General features: G+C 40.9%; 1 protein-coding gene across 13 annotated transcripts in view; it reads left to right on the top strand.

Annotated features, from left to right (window-relative positions):
• The window catches only part of LOC117417223 (myomegalin-like), an 81,685-nt gene that overhangs the window by 35,160 nt on the left and 23,683 nt on the right, over nucleotides 1-22,842 (top strand). For 9 of the 13 annotated variants that reach the window (XM_059034808.1, XM_059034813.1, XM_059034811.1 and 6 more), the window contains exons 1-17: nucleotides 11,632-13,757; nucleotides 15,988-16,125; nucleotides 16,287-16,406; nucleotides 16,558-16,650; nucleotides 16,781-17,005; nucleotides 17,218-17,376; nucleotides 17,707-17,820; nucleotides 18,111-18,248; nucleotides 18,380-18,559; nucleotides 18,713-18,907; nucleotides 19,035-19,226; nucleotides 19,791-19,881; nucleotides 20,017-20,087; nucleotides 20,424-20,540; nucleotides 20,731-20,844; nucleotides 21,163-21,269; nucleotides 21,364-21,503. In XM_059034808.1, the coding sequence (XP_058890791.1) occupies nucleotides 12,564-13,757; nucleotides 15,988-16,125; nucleotides 16,287-16,406; nucleotides 16,558-16,650; nucleotides 16,781-17,005; nucleotides 17,218-17,376; nucleotides 17,707-17,820; nucleotides 18,111-18,248; nucleotides 18,380-18,559; nucleotides 18,713-18,907; nucleotides 19,035-19,226; nucleotides 19,791-19,881; nucleotides 20,017-20,087; nucleotides 20,424-20,540; nucleotides 20,731-20,844; nucleotides 21,163-21,269; nucleotides 21,364-21,503 (3,388 nt within the window). In that variant the 5' untranslated portion in view covers nucleotides 11,632-12,563. Of the gene's footprint in view, nucleotides 1-1,141; nucleotides 1,219-4,575; nucleotides 4,700-5,221; nucleotides 5,383-5,473; nucleotides 5,631-6,910; nucleotides 6,965-11,629; nucleotides 13,758-15,987; nucleotides 16,126-16,286; nucleotides 16,407-16,557; nucleotides 16,651-16,780; nucleotides 17,006-17,217; nucleotides 17,377-17,706; nucleotides 17,821-18,110; nucleotides 18,249-18,379; nucleotides 18,560-18,712; nucleotides 18,908-19,034; nucleotides 19,227-19,790; nucleotides 19,882-20,016; nucleotides 20,088-20,423; nucleotides 20,541-20,730; nucleotides 20,845-21,162; nucleotides 21,270-21,363; nucleotides 21,504-22,842 lie in introns of those variants that run through there. The other 4 variants (XM_059034815.1, XM_059034814.1, XM_059034816.1 and 1 more) reach the window with 3 other exon arrangements.

The following is a 22,842-nucleotide window of genomic DNA, read 5'->3' as shown; positions in this document are numbered from 1 at the left end:
TGTTGTGTAAGTGAGTGCCATGAATGTGCTCATGCCACTCTCTGATTGTAACAGACCTGACAGAAGGGGTCTCTGAACAACCAACCAATAATATGAGATAGCTGTGTGAGTAGCTAAAATTGGCTCTGTTGCTGTGGGCTGAGGTGCTTTAAATAGCAGGCAGGCAGAATGTGTGGTTTACTTAATCTTATTTTTAGGCTTGCAGCACATGAGATGAGCAAAGTCACAAAGCTTTTTGTCATAATTATTATAATTATAATTCATGTTTTTAATTGGAACTGGCTCTTGGTAGGCCTCGGTTTGCATTTTACTGCAAAATATTACTTATAAAATACCTACCATGAAAAATCCTTAATTCTGTCTTAGTCTATTGCTAAGCAACCAGTTTTTTTCATTTTGCCCTTCTTGAACATCATGCTGTCAGATGGTTCTTGAACTGTAGGTTTAATTTCACATCCTGCAAATCTAAGAGGAACATTGGCAAAATAGCACATGGAATGTACAAAAATTATCTGAGGTAAACAAGTAACAACAAGCAGCTACAGACTAAGGTCTGACCTGCATTCCATGTGTACAGTATAAATATAAAGGCGATGACAGAAGTGAAACATTCCCCATGCAGATATACAACGGCAATACAGCCACTAACATTTATTCCCATCAGTAATAAATCATGGCGTGTGAACGCACACGTTTTGTACAGCACTCAAGATGTAACATTTGGGGTTTTCATTCACTTTCAATTTCACCTGATGTAGAGACCTTCTGGGTGTGTGGTCTTGATAGCTTTCTTGTTATTTATATTGTTACAATAAATGGTATCTAAACTGTATAAGTAATTTATGTATTGCATCTTTAAATCAATATAAAGACACAACTTTTTTTTTTTTCCTGGAATGCCCTGACATGAAACAGTGGCCATTGCTGAACCATGTGCAGTAAAGCAATGCGTCCAAGAAAAAGAAGCCTATTAATGTTGTAAATGCTACTGCATGAAGCCATAAAACACATTGTAATTCATTGAAAAATGTATTAATTCATCGTCTTTCAAATGTAAATTAGGGGTATGTTTTCAGTAATAAAAAATCCTTCTAAGCCAATCTTTCTCTGTCCCCTTCTCTAATTGTTCTTTTGTTTTCAGAACATTGAGTTGAAAGTAGAAGTGGAGAGCTTGAAACAGGAGCTACAGGAGAAACAACCACTCCTTGACAAGGCTTTGTAAGTTGAAAACATGTTGTTAATAATTTTATATCTCTAGTTACAGGAAATCATATTGTTTGTGTTTTGAAATGACAGATATGTTTCTGTTGAAACAGCTGCATTGTGCTTAAATCTAAACTTACATATTAATTCCACATCACATCAAGGTGTTAAGTAACCCAAAAGTGTTACAGAAGCTGATGCCCTTTCCAGTGGAATTACTTTTTAGTTAGGACATATACCAGGGGTGTCCAGTCACGGTCCTGGAGGGCAGTTCCACTCCAGGTTTAAAAGGTAACATTAGATACTGAACTACTTCAGGGTCTCGATGGGACAACTTTGGCCACCCCTACCCAATACTGTGTGCCAATATGTGTGAGGTACTTCGCCAAAGAGAAAGGTCAGAGTTTTGATTCACTGCCATGCCTTTTGGTTTGGGAGATATTTGTTCAAACCTTGATTGAACACAACAGAAGGGGCTCTTTTACACAGGCAAGACATCCATGGTTACTCTGTAGAGAGATACACTATTAAACCTCCTTGTCTGCCAACAACACAGCCTGCTGTCAGGGGGGCTCACTGATCAAAACTATCAATCAGTGCTCACAGAGATTCAATGGATAGTCCAGGCACTGATTTCCCAAAGCCGATATAAAACATATGAGACTCAAGTAAACCAAGTAACTGTGAAATCATGTATAGCGAGAAGATAAGAAGAAAGAATAGAGGCTGTGTAATATTTCTCAGTGGAATCGCAAAGTGTTTGTGTGATTGCTATGTCATGACCTCCTGAGCCAATGAGTAAACAAGGGTGTATTGCATTTCTGTCTAAATAAAATATATAAAACAACAGAGGGGGTGCTATTAAGAGTTTAGATCAGCTACCATTTCAATCAAGACATTTTGGTGATCTAATCAATTGACAGCTAGAATTGTTCATATTATGTAGCTTTTAATAAGTCAAGGCCCCTCTCCTTGTGTATTTGCGTGCATACATGGTGTGCTGCCTGCCATGTTAGCTGTCTTGCTGTGGCGTTATTCCGTTAGGTCCCCAATACTGATTTGTGTTGTTGACCAGGCCTGAATTATACTTTAGGAGGGGTTAACTTTATTTTCCCAGGCTCACCAAATTAGTGTCAGATGGAGGCGTGAAGCATGGGGATTCCATGCGGGTCATTTTAGGTGATGCACGTGCACGTTTGGGAGAATTACTCGGGTAAATCAGGTTTGTGGCCGAAAAAAACAGCCAAAGAGAGGGATAGGATAAATCTCATTTACTCGTGTAAATGACGAAACACACAGGAAAACCACGCCCAGTTTCGCATGGAAACCCGCATTTCACGTGTAAATGTTAATGAGCGTGTTTATCCTTAACTATAAATATTGCAAGGGATCAGGTCAGTTGTTACTGTGGATTCCAAGACAGCAGAAAGTAGTGGCTGATGGACAGTGGAGTAGTTCACCATAATGCTAATGCCTTTTTTATTATTGTTTTTTGCTGTGTCTGGTCTGTCATGTTGTATATATCTTGTGGGTTTACAGTTCTGTATAAAACCACTCACCACGAACTGCATTATGCATTTGTTTGAGAATACCCTTGCTTTAAAAACTATGCTAAAGTTAAACACAAAGAGCAAGTGAGCTGCTTAGCTGAATTAATTCCCGTCCTTTTTTTTGATCCCAGCTATGTCCAGAGACAACGCACGTCTGCCCTCCACGTTAATAAATATAGTTTGTGAACTGGATGTCATAAGCCAGCTAGATCGCCAAAAACAGCACAACAACATCCAAGTTGTTGATGCCCTCTTAGAACTGACCAAATAGAATTGCAAATGAACATATTGATTGTGTTTTATTTGTTTGCATAATTAATATTTAACACAGCAGTAAATCCAACACAACTTAAAAGAAAGGAGAGCATCTCTGACAGCACGAGCCTCCTCAAATTGAAAAACAATTTGGTCAAGAGCAGTAAAGCACATTATTATCCAAGCAGGCACAGGGTACTTTACTTTATTACAGCAGCTTAGATTCACTCGTGTACAAGTTCTCTGCGCATGGAAACCACATTTTCACAAAACGTCACTAGTAATCTTCAAAAACAGCACAAGTACTTTACGCATAGCTAATTTACATATAAACCCCCACCTTTCCCATTCATTTGCATGACGTCGGGTGAAAGGCCCGGTTTACTCAAGTAAAATAAACTGAGCGAATGGAAACCCAAAAAAGCATTTTACACAAGACATTTTTCTCATGTAAATGTCTCGAGTTAAAAAAAACTTGCATGGAAACCCCATGAAGGTCAATTGAACTATAGAATTAAAAAGGATTATGAAGACTGACATCACACAAACATGGGTGTAAAAAGGGTTTGAAAGACACAAGTCAAGTAATAGTCAAATTTATTACATACAGTATGTTTTGGGGTTTTTTTACACCCAGTAAATAAAATATACAGAGCACATAATGTATGACTGTTTATTTAAATTTGTACTGTAAATTAGCCCATAGTGCTTCCATTAAAAGAGCTGAGAAAGTACAGGATAATTAATTCATAGATTGGGTTTTGCACCTCTGGAATTGAGGCCTCCTCAGTGTCCTGTTGTGTTTGTAAGTTTATAATGTAAGTCAATAAACAGCTCCACTTGAATTTCAGATATTGCTATATGCCCTTTTGTAGGATAACAGTCAGGCTTGACGCACGCAGCCAACAGCTGATTGGCTCACTGAACTTTCAGTTCTGACTTTAGCATAACCTGAGACTGATCAAGGCTGCATTGGCGAGATTGTAATGGATTGACATTGGCACAACATGGGTAGAACTTAAAACCTTGGGCTTTCCACAAGAATTCAGGATAATACATCACCTAAAACCTATGGCTTATGGCCATCAGTGAAGCAAGTCTGACAAAATGTATTGTATTTTAATTAAAAATAACACTTTGCATGACATTTTGGCAGGTTTGTAACAACCCAGAACTGTCGTAACTAATTTGCAAATAGAAAAGATCATACAGGATACACTTAATTTTTTTCATTATCCTGCTGTTGAGTCAGTAATAGCCATAACTAGCTCATACAGGAAGCTAGTAACGTGATGGAAAACAATAGCAGTGAAATGTAATCCTTGGATGAAACCCAAAAGAGAGAAGCTCCAGTATGATTGGAGATTCTGTTCGATTTTGCCGTTGAGTGAGGAGATGAACCACACACTCTCGCTGTTGCTGTTTCCTGAACTGCATGTTTATACTGGTTAGGTATCTTCAAAGTCATAGATGTACAATACCATGATAATGTATTATGATTGAAACATGAAAATGTATATGCCGAGTGTCTGTTTCTATAACCTGGCCCCTTCGTTTCCCCTGGTAGAACTACAGCAGAGAGCCTGACCAATCACAATGAGGCTGAGCTGCAGCGACGGTGCGAGGAGAGGCAGCAGGAAATCGACCACATGCAGGAGATCCTGGAAACCAAGATCCAGCTTCTGCAAGAGGTGGGCAGCATTGATTCGAAGAGTTAAAGGGCTACCAACTGCACACATGAATCTGTCAAAAGTAACCCAAAATAGCCTTTAGAAACAAAAAATCACTTGCTGAGATCTTAACAATGAAAATGGCCTTTAGGTTGCAACAGCTGTCTTTTCACAAACAACATCATACAATACATCTAATGACATGAATGTGTTTTTGGATGACAATAAATATTTTGTAGTGTTTTGTAGTTGGAAGAGAAGCCTTGAGTCTGTTAGGCTATAAAAGAGAAAAGGCTGGTTTCACAGACGCTGATTAGCACTAATCTTGGACTATCTTACCCAATTTACCATTAGGTAGTCTAAGATCACTGATAATCATGGTCTGTGAAACCAACCATAAATGTTTCAGTTAGGCACTGATTAGCACACATCTTGCATTGTCTAATGTTACCTTAGATAAAGTGTCCCATTATTGGTTATAATCAGGGTCTGTGAAACCAGCCAATTGAGTGTTCTTTTACCCCTGTTCCACTGTGTTTCCAGGAAGCCAAGCTAGCGAAGAATGAGGCGGAGAGAATGGCTGCTCTTGCAGAAGCTGAGACACTCCGCTGCCTGGACCTTGAGAAGAGACTAAATGAGAATCCCAAAGAGAGCGCAGACCACCCCAGCCTGTGGGACCAGCATGCCCTGGCTGACAAGGACAGGTATGCCCTTGACAGCCGTACGTCAGTGTACCTATTTTATGAATTGATGTGAAAAGCTTCTTTCTAACGCTCTCCCTGCCTTTGTTTCCAGGACAATCGATCAGCTGACACAGGCGTTGAGATCCAAAGATGCTGTCATTACCGAACTAACAGACGAGAAGACTTTTCTGAATGAGAGGGTGGGAGGACTTGGAGAGCAAGTCCTGGAACTCACCTCATCTCTGCAGGAGAAAGAGACAGATGTTGAGGTGGGACTGCTGCAGCAATTCTCATTTTATAGCTGTGAAATCTACAGCACAAGGGTTTGAGAATTGGCTTTCCTTTTACAAAGAACGTACATAAGACATGACCTTGAATAAGGTGGCTGTTACTCATTGCAAAGTAGGCTTGGACACCTGTCTATGTTATACAGTTTATAATATACCACACACGTCCTCCCTCTAGATAACACAATGTAAAGGAACTTAAACAATACAAAATATAGAATATTCAGTAGAAAAACACCAGAAATGTCTCAAAACATTACAAAACCATAAGAAGACAGTATAAATAAAGTTGCTACGCTATTTTTAATATTTCAGAAACTCCGATACTGGGCTGGGGATTATTGTTTTTATCAAGTTCCAGTTTTCCAAGTGGTGCAATTTCAATGTTCTACATGAATACCTAGCAGTTGATTCTGAGAAATAATCTTGTGTGTGACAAGAGAAATAATGCACATGTGTGACATGCACAGCCTGACATCAACATTCCTGATTCAAGATATCACAGTGTGCTTGAAAACACTGGCATGCAAGGGGCTGAGTAGCTCCACCTCTAGGTAGTGTGAAGACAGAACAACTCCTCCTCTGTAGGGTTGGAGCACATTAGAAGGGGTCAAGGTCAATTGAGGAACTACTCAAATTTAGAAAATAAAACAGAAAATGCTAACCCTTTTTATTATCTATTTTGAAATGATACAGTGACACATTTTTTCTAACCCACATTTCCAGTCCATGCCACTCAGGAACTGTTTAATCTTCCTGAAAGAAACGCGCTGTTTGAAAGATTCAAGCTGAAAGCCGACTATTGAAGCAGTTTATGATTTACTGAGCAGACACAGGCTACAGTTGTAATGATACACCCGGACTGTGATTTGTGTCTCTCTGGGTATAGCGCCGCTATGAGATAGATACATTGCCATGTGCACAAATTAAACCATTCATTCATAAACAAAAATTAAACTATTGTTTACGTACATCAATTTATTTTTTTCAGTTTATTTAAAACTTTGTATTTGTCGCCAGCAAGTATATTTTTATGTATGTAATTTAAAGCGATGTTTCACATTCATCTACAACTTTTTCTTAAATTGTCGAACAGAATAACTCATGCAGAATCTTGTATTTAATAACAGGTTGGTTCTCCTCATAGGCATATGATTCTAGATGAATTCACTGCTTTTAAAAAGCATAGTTAGATAGTACCATTGACTTGTAGAATGCAGGTATGATTCGTCCAGTTAATATTCTCTTCTTTGTGGTTGCAGTTTTTTCAAGATGAGCTGGGCCGGGAGAAGCTGCGGATTCAGCAGGAGATGCAGGTATGCAGATAGAGTTCAAGTCTGCCTGAGTGTTGAAGTGCAGTTTGAGGACCTCACAGCATTACTCTGTGTTCCAGTGGAGAGTGCACACCCTCTGCTGGAGCGTCTGAGAAAACTCATGTTATTCTCAAGATAAGGGTGACACGCTTGTTCTGAATTCAGTTCCCAAAACAAATTATGCAACATAAACTAACTATAATTAAGTGAGGATGACAGAGTAAGCATTGTTTATAAAGGGATTGCAGAATGCTTTATGTTTGAGGAAGTTTGTGCAGTTGATTTCCATAGTATTGTTTTCATTGTTACATTCCATGGTTATTCTGGCAATTGCTGTTTATAATAAGATTTAGCTAAAGAGACATTGTGTTATTTAGTGTAGTACAGCTGTACCACATAAGACATTCCGCCCTTTGCGTTTGTAAAACTCATTCAGTGTCTAGATTATGTATTGCCTGAACAGGATGTTATAAAACTGGAATCAAAAGTAATAAAAGCATCCATTCTTTAATGTCAGTATGGCATACCAAAAACAGACAAGCACATTTATGAGTGTAAATCAACCATGTATACCAATCAACCAATATACCTACACATTTTTGGCTATTGTTTCTTGCTAGTAGTTTTATTGCACCTCCATTCAGTTCGTTTTGGAGTTTTCATATGTAAAACAGCTTCCATAGAAATGCAAATGTGTTGAACAGAATTAGAAATGCTGGCTTTAAAGCACAGGCTCTGACTCCTAGTTGACCTAATAGATAAAAGGTAGGTGTCTAGATCTGTAACCTTGGTTATTATTGTTATTATTCATTTTGCTTAACCTTCCCAGAAATATGTTTTGGTGGGAGTCCTCAGTGGATCACTTTGTGAAGACACTTCTGTATAGTGTGGGTGGAGTCATGTGATCAAGAGCTTGTGGGTTCAAATCCTGATCTTGCCTGTTTACCCAAAGGCCTGTATTGGCTTTTGTACTCCTGCTGGCTAGGAAGAAAAGTCATCTGGGGTGGACAATGTTCTTATACAAACTACGATGCAGTAATATAGTCCAGTAAGGTAAAGTTAGTAAAATGATTGTTTGACTTTTAAATGAAAAAGCTCACAAAACAAACACCTGATTTACCTTTCTGATTAGGTAGGTGTTGTCTAAATAAGGCTGCAGCGAGTGTCCACTGTTCTGGTGTGAGATGGTAGTGTAACAAAACTAAGGTCCTAAAACCGACTGCAGAAGGAATCGTGGCAAAGGCACAATGTTCTGATCTGTCGCACTGAATTTAAAGCTTGTGGCAATTACAGGCATCAAATTGTCATCATGAAACCAGGCTGCAGATATGTCCTTATTAACCCATTGGTGCCATTAATGGATTAACACAAAGCCCTGAACATGTTGAGCTTGTTGATGTGGGTCCCCCTTCCAGTGCTGTCATTTCAATGTCATCAGTTTCAGTGAAAGACAATGTTTTACTCTATGCTGGCTCAGGTATCTGTGGCTGTTTAAAGAATGCAGCTCAGCTGATCACAGAGCTAAAGGGCATGAACTGTGTGGACAGGCAAACAACCCTCAATTTGCATAGTCCTGGTTTATTTAAAATATACAGGATAATAAATGGTGTATAGATAAATAGATCATGCCAACCCAGCCCGATATGTAGGCAGAGAGAAAAGATCACAAAACAAATGAAAACAAATAGGCCTAGTATTGAAATATCCTAAAACCTGTGAATGTGTGGTGGCTTTTCATTTCTTTTAAATACTTTATTTATTGATGGCTTTATAATGCCATGTTTATTTTTCAAACAGGTTAAAAGGTGAAGTTTGTCTTTTTTTTCCCATACTATTTATATTTTTAAGAACATGTACTGTAAGTGATTTGCATTGTTAGGTCCACTGATTACAACAAATAGATTTTTAATTACAATTCTCATCGTGAAAGCTGGTCTGGTTTCCTTTCTCTCTTGTGGCTGTTCCTGGCCCTATGGTTTTTCTGAAGGTGATGGTTGATGTAAACAAAGGAAAATGTTATAAATCATTCCAGACACTATTAAAACATTGAAAGCTCAACTTGCTGGATCGAAATAAACAACCACTTTTTTACATATTGAAAAATATAATTAGTAATGGCACAATATTAATCATAAACTCCTAATTGAAGCAACCTAATGAAAGATTTTAATTGAAAAAATAAATTAGACGAGAGAGCTCTCAGAGCCATTGCAGTGGAGGTGGGTTCAAGGATTTGCTATTCATGTTCGGCCCAGGACTCTTACCCTGAATAGGCAAAGTCCTGGAATGCTGAGCGCAAAATATATCATACAGACACACAGGGGGAGACCGGGGACAGTTGTAACATGGGAGGGTTGTAAAAGGGTTGAATTTCTCCAATCAGAAGCAAGCTAGAGTGCCATCACTCACTCTGCACATGCTCAGTTCTAGTCTTTGTCTGCCTGTTGAAGAGGAGCTGTCTGTGCCAAAGCCCTGAGATTTGATTACAAAAATCAATTTTTTACCAAGCAGAATGCATTGTTTTCTCAATTTTCTTTTTGTGATATATGCCTGTGTTATCCAGTTTATGGATCCAGGCTTTTAGCATTCTCATCTCTGATCTCTGTACTTATAATTGACACATTGAGGTTTAGTAATGGCTCCCTGGGTTGGGGCCAGTTGTAACGTGTTAAAATTGACCCCATACACCATTAGCTGAACTAGATTTGGGGACATGAATCTTGCACTGAAGGAAACAAAATGTTCGTATATCACAATTGTGACTCAGAGTGATATATTCTTGCTTGATAAGGCCTTAGGGATGTTAAAAAGTTATAAAAATACTCAGTTTTTGAGTTAAATAAAAACAAACATATTTGCTTCATGTGCAAATTGATCTTATTCAATAAAACATTCAATTATTGAGTTCATTGAAATGTTATTTAATTATTCTTCACAGAATGTTACATCTGACATCCCCCCCCCCCCCCCCCCCCCCCCCCCTCCTCTTACAACTGGCCCTGGCTAAACAGGATAACTAAGGGGATTGGTAGAGGACAGATGTGTAAGTTGTTTGTATCAAAGCTCAAACTAACTCAAACCATCTGTGCTTAATGGATAGAAAGGTACAAAATATTACAACTGTCCCCAGTCTCCCCTACCAAAATTTAAAAACACAAAGATCCCTCAAAGGTGTATACTGTCAAATATCTATAACATTGTATCCTATACAAGCCAGGGAGATGTATGTTTTTTTAATAGACAAACCTAAGTAAACAATAAACAGAAACAGTCAGTTACTCCTGTTCCCTCGCTCATATCTTCAAATGGATGAGTCGCGGCTCCTCGTTTTAACTGCTCATCCATGGTGAAGGGACTTTTTCCACAACCTCGCGTAGATGGAAGCCTGTGTGTTGCTGACAGAGTGCTGACAAAGACGGGGGAGAAAGATTCCATTCACTCTCTTTGCAGTCACGGGGTTAGACGCGCAATCTGTGAATGTTACTATTTGAAAAGCACAGCATGATGAAACAGCGGCACAGGTAGAAATAGCATTGATCGATCAATAAAACCGGTTTCTGCTGTATCGTTTGCAGAGAACCAAAATTATTTAATGTTGGAGAACAAAAAAAAAAATAATAATAATAAAAAAAACGTTTTTGCTTAGCTCTGTCAAGATGCCAATTTTGCGTCCAGTTTTAGGCAAACGCTAGTCATTTGTGAAAACTAAAGCAGGTATAACTAATCCACAACGCGGCAGTTGTTCACCCGAATGCATTTAATTTGATCAAAAAAATATATATATATATATATATATATATATATATATATATATATATATATATATATATATTATATAGGGCAGCTGGCTCTTTGAGCTAAAATATATATATATATATATATATATATATATATATATATATATATATATATATATATATAATGTAATTGAAACTTCATAAGCAAAGTCAATGCATAGAGGGATCCCCAACACAAGACACCTGTTGTAGTAGGCTACTGTACTTGAGTTTCAGATACTGTATGTAACACATTGCATTAAACGTCAGCAATAAACTAGCCAATTGCAGATTTATAACCATTTTTATATTCAGAAATATCACATGAAACGTCTTGTAACTTCTTTCCACGTTCTAAATATGTCAGGACTGAAACTAATATAATATGTGCACACTACTGTATTAACGTCTACTCGCAATAATGAAACTATAGCTAAAAATACAAAAGCTGGTAATTTGTGCAAGCACCACAGAGCGCTGTGAGCAAAACTCCATAGGCAGAATCGTTCTCCCACTCAATACAATTCACAAAATAAGAATATCTAAGAATATCACATAAAAATGTAACATTTATAAAGACGCTGTTATTTTAGTGTTTTCATTACATTTACCAGTTTAGCAATTCACCTCTATATATAGTCTAGACTAGATCAGAGGGAACAGCAGAGTGCATGCAAATAACTTGCACTCAGACTGTGCCACGTGCGAGGGGGGATTTTTTTTAAGCTTTTCATCTTCTGATGTATCGGAATATAAATGTGACTGTTGAAAACTGCTGTAAAAAAAATTTAGATTTGAACACAAGTACTCCAAGCCATATCTTTTTCTACGTTTCTGAAAGAATTTCCCATATACGTCCCCCTATTTTAGTTGGTATATTCCGCTTCAGCGGCGCTCACTGGTTATAGTGTTGTCACATAATGTCTGGCTGTAAATGGTTGTACTAAGCATAATGGCTGTATAGCGGTCTCGCTATCTTGTTAATAACGCTCAAACCGGCTGTAGATTAAACATAACGGTCTCTGTTGGTGTTTACCTGAAGATGAGACTTAAGAAAGAACCGGATTTCAGACTGCTGATCGAACCATTCTGCCACAAGCACAATGATAATGAAGGTGGTGACATTGTAAACCTGACGGACTGAACTAAACCAGACAGACAGAGGAGGAGTCATAAATCACTGCATTTCCTATGTGCTATTGCACATTCGGATACTGAAGCGCTTCATTTTTATTCATTTTCCTGCCGGAGCACATTGCGTCAGGATTTCCATTACACAGGACTGCAGTCTGCCAACAGTGAATTGTCTCTGTTATGTATACGAATAATGAGTCCAGCCTCTGCCATATTCGTATTAAAAAGCCTAAGGGAATGCTTTCAGTATCATTTCATTTTTTAAAGGATATTAACGCACACTGGCTGTTTGTAATATCCATATTATCTTCGGACTATTTATAATTGTTTGACATATTATTTTTTGTGAAACATGCCCAGTTTTCACGTTTACATGGAGATACAACGATTGGCTGATATTAATAACGGGGGTTCATTCAGGATAACAGGTGCAAAAACAGGAAAAACAAACCTCCATCTATCAAGTGCACTGAAACCCAGATCTACTTCATTGAACCAAACATTGTTGCAAATGTATTTATAGAAACGGAATGGCTAGGGGTTGGCCTATATATTTAATGTATTACTTTAAAAATATCTATCAATATATATTCTATTAAAGCAATGTGCTGCTGATTTAAGAAAGGTACTTTGTATTTACATTGCACAAAAATACATTCTGAGTTGACTAATTGGTGCAACTAGCTGCTTCAATGCTGGAGACCAGGATGAAGGAGGCGTGTCGGATCTGCGCACGGGACCTGTGTGGAAACCAGCGGAGGTGGATCTTCCACCCAGCCTCTAAACTCAACTTGCAGGTGCTGCTGTCCCACGTGCTGGGCAGGGAGTTGAGCCGTGACGGCAAGGGCGAGTTCGCCTGCAGCAAGTGTAGCTTCATGCTAGACCGCATATACCGCTTCGACACTGTCATTGCACGCATTGAGGCGCTGTCCATTGAAAGGCTACATAAACTCCTACAGGAAAAGCACAGGCTCAGGCATTGTGTCACCAGTCTCTACCGAAAGAACAACAGCGATGAGCAGGGCCAGGAGAAGGCTGTGGACTGCACTGTGGACATCTCTGGCTTGTCTGATGTGAAGTACAACGCCTTGCTTCAGGAGGACTTCGTTTATTCAGGATACGAGTCCTGGGCTGAACATGAGGAGCAAACCGTAGAACACCACGTCCACAGCAATGTCTCCGAGATCTCTCTTCACAAGTCGAGGAAGTGCCGAGGCTGCGCGGCACTGCGGGTGTCAGATTCGGACTATGAAGCTGTGTGCAAGGTACCCAGAAAGGTGGCCAGGAGCATTTCATGTGGACCTTCTACACGATACTCAACTAGCGTGCTAGGCAGTGTCTGCAGCGAGGACCCGATGAATATGACCCCCTTGCCTGAGTCAATGATAGCATCCTTGCCAAGCGATAAAACTCTGGAAGACACAGATCTTTTGGAGAAGATGAGCCCTGCTTCCTCTGTGGAATTTCTGGACACCACTGTTGAAATGGGGAGCTCTGCCAGGAAAGAGGAAGAAACTGACAGGGAGCTGAAAGAGGACCAAAAGTCTGATTCTTGGTCTGAGGAACACCTGGCTCAATGCAGCTCAGCTGCACACACCAACAAGCTGGATCAAGCTCTGATGCTAGTGAAAACATTTGAATACAGGCCCATCCAAAGCCCTCAAGGGAGCAAGCTGCCCGTGCTGGTCAAATCTCCAGGCTGTAACTGCAAGCTGGTCTTCTCAGACATGCCCAGCGGGACGCCTCACAACAATATCTGTGAGTTCCCCTCAAGGTTCCAGGAGCTGGTGCCCCCCCAAGTCCAGCAGGAGCTCCAGTTGGAGCTGGCAGACCTTGAGGAGCTGTGGGAGGATGTCTATGTGGAGTATCTGCCCTTCCGCTCTCAGGTAGACCTCCCTCCTCCTGCTGTGTTAAGAGTGCAATGCCAGGGCACACATGCAGGTGTTCATCTACAGCAACCTATGCCGCTAATTTCCAACTATTTTTATTTCTTTTGAGGGATAAAAAAAACAAATGAAAACAGGCATCTCACAAAATGGCTTCCTGACATTCTAAAGGTGTTCACTAATTGCTTAGTAACCCATTCCCTAATGGCAATTCATAAAAAACCTGAAGCAGACCTTGTGACGCTGTCAGTTAGTGTCTAGTCCTAGTATTCTTGTAAAATTGATTTAATATCATAATTTAAGGGCGTCTTTGCTTGTAGCGCTTGTATGGGTCTGTCTGGCATTTACATGGTTATCAGTCTATATTATCAGTACTGTTAATAGTATTCTATTCTTGACATTTTGGGGATTGTAAAGGCAAATAGAGTAGTTTGTTTTCAGTCAGGTGTATAAAGCATCACTGATAATTAGCTATTAACAACAGCAAACTGGTAATTTATGCCTTCACTGATAAAATTCCACCCTCTTGTTCACTGCCTAGTAGCGCCTGCATTGCCATAGCAACCGTTACCTCAGTGAAGTGATGCAACACGACATTCAATGCCACATCCTCTCAGCTGCACCTCAGTCATCTACTGCTCAACGTTTTGTCTTAATTAATGGCACTTTATTTCAAAAGCTGTTTTCTTTTATTTTGGCTTAACTGACAGGTAGATTATCAGTAATGTAACTCCATAATTAGCCTGACAGAAATGTAAATATTTGCACCTGATAACTGAAGTGCTGGTAACTGGATCGGTTTTTTGTTCAGTAAACGGATATCATTTCAATTTACTTTCATAAATCAATACAATATTGCATCTCTAAGGGGCATACTTCATGCCACAATGCTATCCGTAAGCAGTTCTTATTTGCAAGATCTTTTTCTGTATTCAGAGTTACCAGTATGTTGCTATCAAACTCATTACCTCCCTGATTATTCTCATGGCTGCCAGCTAAGTTAAAGTCATCCCTATACCAGCAGATACTGGATTGCCCAGATAGTCTTGTTTAGTATTTAGTCGACATGGTTGTTTTATGTACAAATGCTTGTACAGGAACTACCCAAACTGTGTCTGCTGGCACCAATAATTCAGAATGTGTTATTGCTTAAAATGCTGGCCACTTTTTCCTGCTCTGTACACAGATTTAAGAATACTGACAATCGTTCTATATTGTATGCTTTGATCACAGTCTTGGTATAATGCGTTGCCCTGAGGGATCAAGGTGTGGCTCATTTCTGTTATTTGTTTTATTGAAGACAAAAATAGAATCCGACAGAAAGTCTTTCACATGACTATTTACTCAGCTGTCAGGCCCCGTTCTATAATTCTGTATTTTTTGTATTTTCAGTGTCCTCCAAAGTAGGTCAATGTGACGCACATTCAGTTCAAATGCTGCCCTAATTTCAGTCTCAGCCGGAGGCACTACTACCAGATAACCAGACCCTTGTCTTGTATTTTTCTTGTAAACACGTTTCGCGTTCTAGGGGCTAAGCCATGATAAAAAATATTGTACTGTTCTACAGTAGTGGAGGAGTGTTGAATTATCATTACCTTGTTGTGTTGTTTTAATTCTGGATTTTTTAGAAGTTGCATTTTTTCTGTGTGTCGTCAAAGTTTCCCCCTGAATAGCCTTTCTGCGAACCCAAGTGTATATTAGCACTACAGTCTTAGAAGTATGTGATCAAGATTGTAACCTATCAGACACCTTCAATAAAACTAACTGTGTTAGCTTTTGTTTTGTTTTGTCCCTTATATATAATCCTGATATTCAGATATGGGTTTGGTTTATCTCTAAAGTGTCACTGTACCTTGTGAAACAAACCTGTTAGCAGGCCATTACTGATCAGTATGTTTTCATAACCCAGTGTTTTTATTGATGGAATTTGTTTCCAGTTCATCAAGCCCTACTGACGAAGTTATGTAATAGGGTCTGAGGGTCTGTCTATGTGAATCAAGCCAGGAACCCTGTCCCTCATTAAAAACAAAGCAATGTGTACTACTGACGAGACGCCACTGGGGGCAGTACCAGAAACAGTGCAGCAAGTTGGAGGGAAAGTGCCATAAGCTTGAATTTAAATAATACATATAATAATAGCAAATGTAAACCCAGCAGTACAAGTCTTGATATTGACCTTTTCTTACTCTGACGCCCCTGTCTAACTGAGCTTGTTTTCTCTCTTGCACAGAATCTGATCGAGGAGCAGCAGAGCCAGCTGAACCAGTATGAGTGTGCAGCCGGGCAGTGTGTCAGTGAACTGCAGAAAGCGCAGCTGCAGGTGCAGTCCCTGCAAACAAAGATCCAAGAGACAGAGGCCACAAACAAGGTGTGTACGCGGTATGCTCAGTTATTCAGCCATCTTAGACAACAAGAGATTGAAATACTTTTTCTTTTAATTGGGTTTGTTAATCCTCTTGGTGGTTTTTTTGACTCCCTTGTTTAAAGTGTTTTTATTGGGATGTTTATGGATGTTTTATGCCCCCCCAGATGCTACACGAGAAGCTGGTGGAGATGGAGTGTGAACTCCGTGCCATCAGACAGGCATCCCAGAAACAGGAGCGAACCATCCAGGGGCTGAGCGAGGCTGTGAGCAGCAAGGACTCTGAGGTGAGGAGAGAATAGCAAACCCCCCTGCTCTCCAGAAAACAACCTTCACTTGCAAATAACACTCATTTACAAGGAGCTGCAAAGCATACATCACAATATTGAAAGGCTTATATTCTGGATGAGGTCAAACTAGTGGACTATTGTGTTTCAGGCTGAAGAACTTTACAATGTCATCGAAGGCCAGAATGAGACCCTGTGTAAACTGCGAGTGATGGCTCACAGGAACCAGCTTGAGCAGCTGCAGGTGAGAGTGCATGCACAATGAAGGAAAGGCAAATTGCACATTTTCTGTACTCGTAGCTTCTGTATTCCACACTAATGTATTGCCCCCTTAAGTCTGATTATTAAACCAGCTTCTCCACCCTCTTGTCCAGGTCTCAGAGGGGGAGTTGGACCCCGCTCAGCTCCCACAGCTCCAGGCTGAGCTCCTGACCCTCCAGAGCTCGCTCTTCTCCACCCAGCTGGAGCTGCAGAGCGTGCAGCGAGCTCACAGACAGTGCGAGCGCAAGTCTGCGGACCAGACCCGCGCCCAGGACCGCCTGCACAGTGACCTGCAGGAGGTGCTACAACAGAGAGAGGTCACAGCTCTGCACAACCAGGTGGGGCTCTGATTCTTATTACTTAAACTGCAGGGCTTTTTTACCACCAGAACACAGTTATAAAAACTGTTTTAAGAATGTGGCTTGTTGCATAATTGATCCAATATTGATACTACATCCTACACTACATATTTTTTTAATTCCGTTTGTCACTGTGTCTTTTGTTTGTTCATTTTTTCCATGTATGTGGGTGTTCTCTTCCTCTGTGCCAGGAGCTACGCAGTGCTCTACAGAAGACTCGAGGCGAGCTCCAGGAGAAGGAGCAGCTCCTGAAGGAGAGGGAGAGTGAGAAGCAGATGGAGATTAAGGTTCGTGAGACCAGCATCCAGCGGCTGAGCCTTGCCCTCAAGGACAAGGAGCAGCTGGTGCAGGTGAGGGGCCTCGCAAAGAGAAGCTTGCTCCGGTAACTTTGAGATAATCATTCTCCGTTCTAGGCTAAACTTAGCAGGGATCGGTTCCAATGTTTGCTAGAATGCACTATAGAGACCATTTGAAGCCAGGAGATCCTGTGCTACTGACCACCTGAACCAAACCCTTATACTGTACAGCAAGGCATATGTCTCCACCCTTACAGATGTTAAATTGGAAGCATGGGCGGTAGGGGGATAGGGGGCAGAAGTACAGTACTCTGTCCTTAATTACACTGACTGGCATAACAAATATGCCAGCAGTATTCTGATTACTGTGCGCTCTTGCTGAAGGAGTACATGGAGCTCCTGGACCATCAGCAGGACTCAGGACAGAGCAGCGAGAGTCGGGATGCCCTGCTGGACAAACTGAGAGAGCGCATCAAGAACCGGGACAGAGCACTGGAGGTAGGAGACGGCTGGCTTTTAATGATGTAACCAATGGGGCTAGAATCAAAGCAGCGAACCAAACAAGCAAATGACTAGTTATAGAGTTTTTAACTATCACACTGCCCGTTACATGGACACCTTCGGACATACCAGATAATAATAAGCTAAAGTGGCAAAGTTGTAACTGTGGATACATTTTATATTATACACGTGCAAGTTGACAGAGGCAGGAAAGTGTTAATATGAAAAGCTGGAGAGTAGCCCCATAGATGTTCTGAGTGTTTTTCTAACCACCTTTCTGTTGACAGCAAGCAACTGATGAGAAATTTCGCACCTTGGAGGAGAAAGAGAGCGAGGTGCGTGAGCTGCAGCTCGCCCTGCGAGAGAAAGACAGAGACCAGGACAGACTTCGCTGCATCCTGTCCAACAACGAAGAGACCATCAATGTAGGTCACTGTGAAGAAGGAAGGGAAGGGGAGGGTTAAGCTCAGTAAGTCTAGATTGGCAGCAGAGTTATACTTAAAGAAATGAAACTGCTTATTGTGTTTGAGTGTTTCTGTCTCTGTGTCTCTCTCAGAGTCTGGATGGGCTGGTCAAGGTGAAGGAACTAGAGCTGGAGCAGACTTCGCTGGCATGCCGGAATCAGCAGTGGCTCAAACAAGAAGTTGAGGAGAAATACGGCCACTGCCTGAGGGAGAGAGATGGCATCATTACCCAGCTGCAGACCTCACTACAGAGCTGCACTAAAGAGGCTGAGGTGAGGGTCATTTAGCACTCTGGGACTGGACACAATGTGGCATTATCTTTCCACCAGCAGGGACTTCACATGTAGGCCACTTATAGTAGGCAGAAAAGTAAATTGCTCCCAAATTCTTCAGACATTTCAATTCCCATTTATTTTCTATTACAGGAGTTAACCGCTGTGTTGCTAAGCAAGATGACTGTGGGTGCCAATGAGATGACAGAGGAGCTCAAGCTCCGCCTCCAACTGAAAGAGCGGATGTTCCAGGAGGTGCTGGCGGACCGGAACCGTCAGGCCACTGAGCATGAGCGAGATATCGAGAGGCTGCTGCAGACCATTGGCGCCAGAGACCAGCAGATCACAGTACGCTATCATATCACTCTGGAATGTTTAATAACAGCGAAAGAGATTGGAGCGAATTGTGCATACAATTTAGGGTGCATATCTTGTGGTAGTGAGCCCCGTAAAGTGTTTGCTTTTCTCTGTCCAGGAGACAGCGCAGAGGCTGAGCCAGGTGATTGGGGAGCGGGCTGGAGAGCTGCAAGAGCTGAGGAAACAGCTGTCTGAGAGGGAGCGTGAAGTGTGTGAGCTCTTCAGGCAGAGAGAGCAGCCTGCCTTGGCTCCCCTCAACGAGATCAGCCGCCTCAGACGCCTGCTGCAGGAAAAGGAAGCTTTCATCGAGGTGAGGGTTCCCTTTACTCCCAAGAGCTTTGACAAGTTGACACCTGCTCAGCCCTCAAGACAAGCTTTGTTCTGAGATATACATTAATTGTAATTTCAAATAATTATAATTAAAATAATCAAAGACCTAAAGTGTTATTATGAAAGAGTGTACATTCCCTGCCAAAAATGGTTTCTGTCATTATTTTCTTCCAATTATGAGTTTAAGCTGGCTGGGGATTCTTAACAAGAGTGTGTTATGCCAAAGCTGTCAGCGCATGATTCCTTGCCTGTCTGGTTATCATTTCTTGACAGACTCTGACTGCACATACATTTAATATGGCAGTAACATGCTGGAAACAGACTGGCAGTGTGTGTATGAACTCTAATCAGCCTGACTCCTATAACGAAGCTGTATCATTGTATTACATTAATAGAAAACTATGAACGGTGTCTGGTATAAATGGTATGGTATAACCTAGATACAAAAAAACAAAAACTAAGAACAATAAAGCTGATGCTGGATACAAATCATAACACCCTAGTAACGGCTCCCCTCACTTTGTTACGGCCTCTTTTCGTACAGGAGCTGATGCAAAGTAGCCCAGACAGCCAAGAGGAGCACATGATCACTTCCAAACCCAGCGAGACAGGGACAGCCAACAGAGGAGAGGAAGGTAGGTCACGACTGAATATCTGGCTCGTTTCTCTGCTTTTATTCAGCGGCTTCCTGGAGGCTGCGGTTTTGTGTTATGGCTACAAGAAAGCATTTTTCAAATGTAAAATGTCTCCACTTTGCCTGCTTTTCACAGGGGAGGACCAGGAAGTAGTGGCGGTGAAAGAGGAGCTGAAACTGGTCATGAGGAAAGAACAGGAGTCCCGTGTAAGATCAAGTGGCTGTTGTGGGTGTTCTATTAGCAGCATTTCATTTTAACCGGGATGCTTACCAGAGTTCAAGGATCCTTTCATAATGAAACTTGTAGGGGAAATTGCATTTTTGTAGTGCAATTTGTAGTGGCCACAGGTTCACATTTATCAGATGTTTTTATTAAAGGGAAAGCATTTGAATTTATTATGGTAATGTACAAATTCAGTAAGATACTTTGTGCGTCAGAGGGGGGCTATCAAGACATTTAACTGTAATTCAGCCACATACAGTATAGAAGTAACTTGGGAGAAGGCTTATTTGTGTAAACTGCGTATGTTGCTCTGATTCCAGATGGATCTCTCTGCTCTGCAGTCTTCCCTGGCCAAACAGAAGGAGGAGATGCAGATCCAAGCTACAGATATTGAATCCCTTACCAGAAATGTGCAGATCAAGGAAGAGCTCATAAAGGTTTGATTGCTAACTGGTGTCATAGAGGAGGTTTACATATTGTTTAATTTACTGAATCCTCTGAACCACTGCAGTGCAATGCTTGTGCATTAAGGATTTTTAAATGGTTAAACATGCTTTTCAGGTTTACTAGCACCAGTGCCCCTTTTTGTCAGAATTTTACCTCTAATCTTTCTTTTTTTATAAACAGGATCTGCAGAGACAGCTGGTGGAGCCCACTGGGCTGCCAGTGGTTGAGCGACTGACCCAAGAGCTTCAGGAGCTAAGAGAAACCATCGTACTCCTGGAGACCCCAGACCACCAGGTACTGGGCCTGGCTCAGAGGTGTTGGGAGGGGGCCAGCTTTTCAGTTTCTCCCTTTAAATATTAAACCTGGCTCTGTGTGTATATATATATATATATATATATATATATATATATATATATATATATATATATATATATATATATATACATATACACATAAATAATCTACCTGCATGCTTAGAAATTGTAGAATTGTTGATAACAGGTCAGCCAAGTCTGGTAATTAGACTAGCTGTGGGACTTGCTAAATAATCATTCTTATACAATGATGTTGATGCCTTCTGATTGTGTGTAACACTGCTTTGTGTCTCTGCAGAGTGTGCTGGAGGTGCTACTCTCAGAACACAGCAGACTGAATGAAGCTCTGAAGGCAGAGAGACAACTCTACAGCAGCCTGGTACAACTCCACACCAACACAGACAGGTGAGGGCAACTCATCCAGAGCCTGCAATGAGCTTAGCAAGTCTGGATGGTGATTTATTCTTATGTACATTTCTGCCTGCCGTTTCCCTCTCAGCTCTGAGAACGTCCAAGCTCTGCAGATGGAGCTGGATGCGGTTCAGGCACTCCGAGGAGAACTGGAAGAGGCCCTGGCGAGGACCCGAGATGGCGCTCAGCGTCTGGAGAGGGCTGCCAGGATGCAGTCTGATTTTGGAGGTGGGGAACAACAGAATTTGAGCCTACCGCACAAGCTTGCCTCCTGGGCTGCACTGGGGTCAGGTGGGAAAACTGCCTAGTGGGCCGCTGTGGGACGCGACTGTTATTTACACAGAAGTCATCTTTACTAACAGGAAGTACCTACTCTGACCTGTGGGTTTGTTTGGTGAATTTACTAACCGAAGTGACGACATGTGCAATCTCTTTTTTTTCTTTCAATTCCTATTTCTTCTATTATGAATTGCCTGCAAATGAAATTCAGTGCAATTAATGTGTATCATTTGTTTGTTTTTGTGTCCTATATTTATGTTCTGGTCTTGTTTTCCAAAAGGTGTCAGTAGGTATAGCATGTATTTACACAAGACCAAAACTATTCACTTTTGAGTTATTCTAATCCATCCATCCACTTTCAGGCCAAATAAAAATGATTTCTGCCATATTTCATTTTAATTCACATACTGCATATCAGGTTTATTTCTGTGAACTCATCTATGAACACTACTTCCCCATACAGTTCCATATTTTGTTCACCTCATGTTCACCTTGTAGTCACCAGAAATCCACAGAAACACTTCAGACTCATAAAAGTTTAGAAATGTTTTCTCACAGTAAGCGTAATTAACATAGAATTTAAAGATAGATGTCCGATAAAGAGACCCTATTATTCAAGTAGGTACATCATGATAGCATTTGCATGAAAGAGTGTAAGCAGTTTATTGAGTTCTCTCATAGTAGTTTGTAAGAGGGATGGGGATGTACTATGTGATACTTTAGAATATTGTTGTACAAATATCATTTAATATCATGTAGAGCACCACTGTACGTTGTCTTGCAGTAAACTTTAAAATTCTAGATATTTTTAATCCCTTGTCTTATCAGAGCATTTTTTGCCAGTCTTCCTTCTGTTTGTAGATCCCTCTTAGGCTGTTCATTACACCTGTATTCATAAACCAAAACTGCCTTCCATTGCAAAGCCTGATTTGGAACCCAGAGCTCATTGACAGCTAGTTTTCAACTGTGCTGCACCATTCGTGGTGCTGTGAAACGCAAGAAGTCTGATTTATATTTAAAAATATATTTAATTTATGTGTGTGTGTGCGTGCGTGCGTGCGTGCGTGCGTGCGTGCGTGCGTGTGCGTGTGCGTGTAATGTATCTACCTACATTACATAGATAAAAATAGTTTGCGGGGCACCTGGGGATGAATAATCTGCAAAACAACAAGAATTTCACTGAATCGACAGCCTTTATTTTCCAGTGTGGGGAGGTTACTGGCTTATTGCCCGCTCCATAGTAAATGTACTACATGAGCATTTTTCCCACTCTGGAAAATTGAGCCCT

The sequence above is a fragment of the Acipenser ruthenus genome, chromosome 12 (assembly GCF_902713425.1).
Source record: "Acipenser ruthenus chromosome 12, fAciRut3.2 maternal haplotype, whole genome shotgun sequence".
NCBI lineage: Eukaryota > Metazoa > Chordata > Actinopteri > Acipenseriformes > Acipenseridae > Acipenser > Acipenser ruthenus.
Note: the sequence above shows the minus strand (reverse complement) of the source record. Positions and strands in the feature narration are given on the sequence as shown.